A 3032-nucleotide genomic window follows, 5' to 3' on the forward strand; every position below is an offset into this window, starting at 1 on the left:
TTTTAGTTGTCCAGATCATTTCTTTCTATTTTTTAGTAGAGACGGGGTCTCGCTCTTGCTCAGGCTGGTCTCAAACTCCTGACCTTGAGCGATCCACCCGCCTCTGCCTCCCAGAGTGCTAGGATTACAGGCGTGAGCCACCGCGCCCAGCCTGAAATAATTTTAAAATAATTGATATTTAAAAATATAATTACAGCTTCTTAGAAAGTAAGTGAAGAAAGATGAGTATTAATATTTGTGACTACCTATATTGTTGTTCATACATTAATCCAATTTCTTGAATGCAATTTCACGAATATTTATTGACAATATGACATATGCCAATTATCTGAGCTAAGTACTGACAACATAGCAAAGAATAAGATAAACAGTACTTGTCCTCATGAAGCATTCATTCTAATTGGAACCACAGAGAACATAATAAACTATTAAAATTCATTATATTAAATGCAATGATGGAAAAAGTTCAAGGTACTTGTGGGAGCACCAGGAAAAATATCTAACCCGGTTATAGGTTAATACTGATAAGAAAAGTTTTTCCAGAGGAAGTAATGTTTTGACATAGTAATTTTCCTTCTTACAATTTGCTCGAAGGAAAGAAATTTACTCAAAGATATATACAGAGATAATGATTCAAGTATTTATTACAGTGAAGAATTGGAAACAACATAAAATTTTAATAATAGAAGGTTAATTAAATAAATGATTATGGTATATAGCCATATTGGCTTTATACAATAAATGGCTATATACAGTATATAGCCATATATTGTAATACATAGCTATTAAAATTATATATGCAGTATAGGACTGTTAGATTCCTTAAGTTATTACTGCTAAGTGGAGACTACAAGCATGCATGCATATATAAGTATAATGTTACTCTATAGTTGATTCATAAAATGATTTGACACCAGGCATTCTGTGAGAGCCTTGATGAACTCCCATATTTCTCTCCCATTGAGTAAATCATACCTAAAATTCTGTAGTCATAGCTTCATACCCTACTTTAAGAATTTGCCACCCATTAAAATATGCGTATATTATTGAGGAGTAACTTTGAGATTGTCACTTGAAGGTTCAGTGGGAGGCTTCTTTGGTCACATTGCCACTTGAAGGGATTCAGTGGCCTGCTACTCTTTTCTTTGTTCCTGAGCATCAGACCTACCTTTATAAGTGCTTGGAAAAGCAAATATGGTTCAATTTAATATGAAATTGTATATATTCAGCTATTTTGATTCACAGAAATAGAAATTTCATATGGTGCTACTTATTTTTTACAAAGTAAGGGGATGTGTGGTGTTTTGTTACGTATCTAAATTGGTGAATTAAAATATTTTTAGTGAGGTCTTACATAATGTTTGTTTATAAACTGTATAAAGATAATTCTTATTTTAGTGGTTTACTGTACAACTTACATAAATTTGGCACTTCTTACTGTATTGCAAAATTCTATTTTAATAATTCGTTTCTCTGTAGTGTGGAACACTTCAGATGAGACAAAGTCACCTGGGTTTCTAGTGGGATGGAACATCTCTCATTTTGACATGTAAAAAGCCTGATGGATTTTATTTTTCTCTTTATATGCAATAAATTACTGATTTCTGCTATTCGTATACAAAATGATAAATTTCAGCTACTCTTTTTTTTTTTACTATCTGAATGTATATGAAACAATTCAAAACAATTTTATTTCTATTTATAGATCTGTATTTATTAATGATACATACCAGGAAGTACTGGATCTATTACTGCCATTAAATCTTGAAGTCATTGTTGAGCGAAATTTATGCTGGGAGTGGTATCAGGAAATTCCTTGTTTTAATGTAAACGCTCAGCTAAAACCGATGGAGGTAACTTTTGGATGCTTATTGATTTGTTTGTTGAAAAATATTGCTAGGAGTCATAAGATTTTTTTTCTGATGGAATTTATATACATATGAACACCTTGGTCAGAATCAGAGGGTGGCTATATTAACTTAGAATTCATTTAACAATCTCCACTCATTCTTTGAACAAATATTAGAGTGTCTACTATGTGCTAAGCCCTGATCCCTGTGCCAGATAACTGGAGATACAGTGACAAGGAAGCTATGACATTGTCTCTGACTTCATGGAACTTACCAGTCCAGTGTAAGGGTTGGTGGTGATAGTGGTCTGGAAAGTGTAGTAGTACTTAGATAGTAAAAAAAGTGAACAGACACATAATAAAAATAATTATAAATTGTGGTAACTTTCATGAAGGAAACAAATATGACATGGTGCTCTAAGTAGTCAGTTAGATACATTAATATCAAATTTATTGGAGAGGTCCACACTAGAAATACTAATTTGGAAGTCATCAGCATATAGATGGTATTTAAAGCCATGGGAATATATGAAATAACTCAGAAAAACAGTATATAAAAGAAGAGAAAGTGTTTTAAAAATGGATAAGTTGAATTTATGTAGCTTTACCTCCTTATTGGTTGATATTGCTTCACACATATCTAATGAAACTGTCCATATTTTTCCCTCTGACTAGATGAAAGTCAAAACTATCTGACATGGTTTGCTGAAGTGACATCAACATGTACTCTGGGAGATTTCTTTAAGAAACCCACTTAACAAATCCCCTCTCTCATTTTCCTTTCTATTTCTCTCTGTAAACATTTTATTTAAAATGATCATGTTAGAGATTTCAGAGTTTTAAGTCAAAAGCGTATTCAGAGCTTAAGACATGACATGATATCAATTGAAAATCTTAGTGTATAAGATAATATGCGTGCTTTAACTCTGCAGTCCCCAGTGGGCATTGGCTTGTTAGGAACCTAATAGACCTGTTAGGAACTGGAACCACCTGAGCGCTCCCCCTGCCCTCCATCCAGGGAAAAATTTTCTTCTATGAAACTTAGGAAGCGGGGTGGTGCATACAGAAGGTGAGCGGCAGGCGTGGAGTGAAGCTTCATCTGTATTTACAGCCACCCACTGTCCATCGCTCACATCACCACCTGAAGTCCCCCCTTCCCCTGGGCCATGGAAAAATTGTCTTC

The 3032-nt window shown here is 33.9% G+C and overlaps 1 protein-coding gene across 1 annotated transcript in view; it reads left to right on the forward strand.

The window, feature by feature from the left end:
* The window catches only part of VPS13A (vacuolar protein sorting 13 homolog A (S. cerevisiae)), a 262251-nt gene that overhangs the window by 118242 nt on the left and 140977 nt on the right, over positions 1-3032 (forward strand). Inside the window, 1 exon segment of the mRNA XM_012650655.1 lies at positions 1706-1853. Within this exon segment, the coding sequence (XP_012506109.1) occupies positions 1706-1853 (148 nt within the window).

The sequence above is a fragment of the Propithecus coquereli genome, unplaced genomic scaffold (genome assembly GCF_000956105.1).
Source record: "Propithecus coquereli isolate 6110/MARCELLA unplaced genomic scaffold, Pcoq_1.0 Scaffold339, whole genome shotgun sequence".
Classification (NCBI taxonomy): Eukaryota; Metazoa; Chordata; class Mammalia; order Primates; family Indriidae; genus Propithecus; species Propithecus coquereli.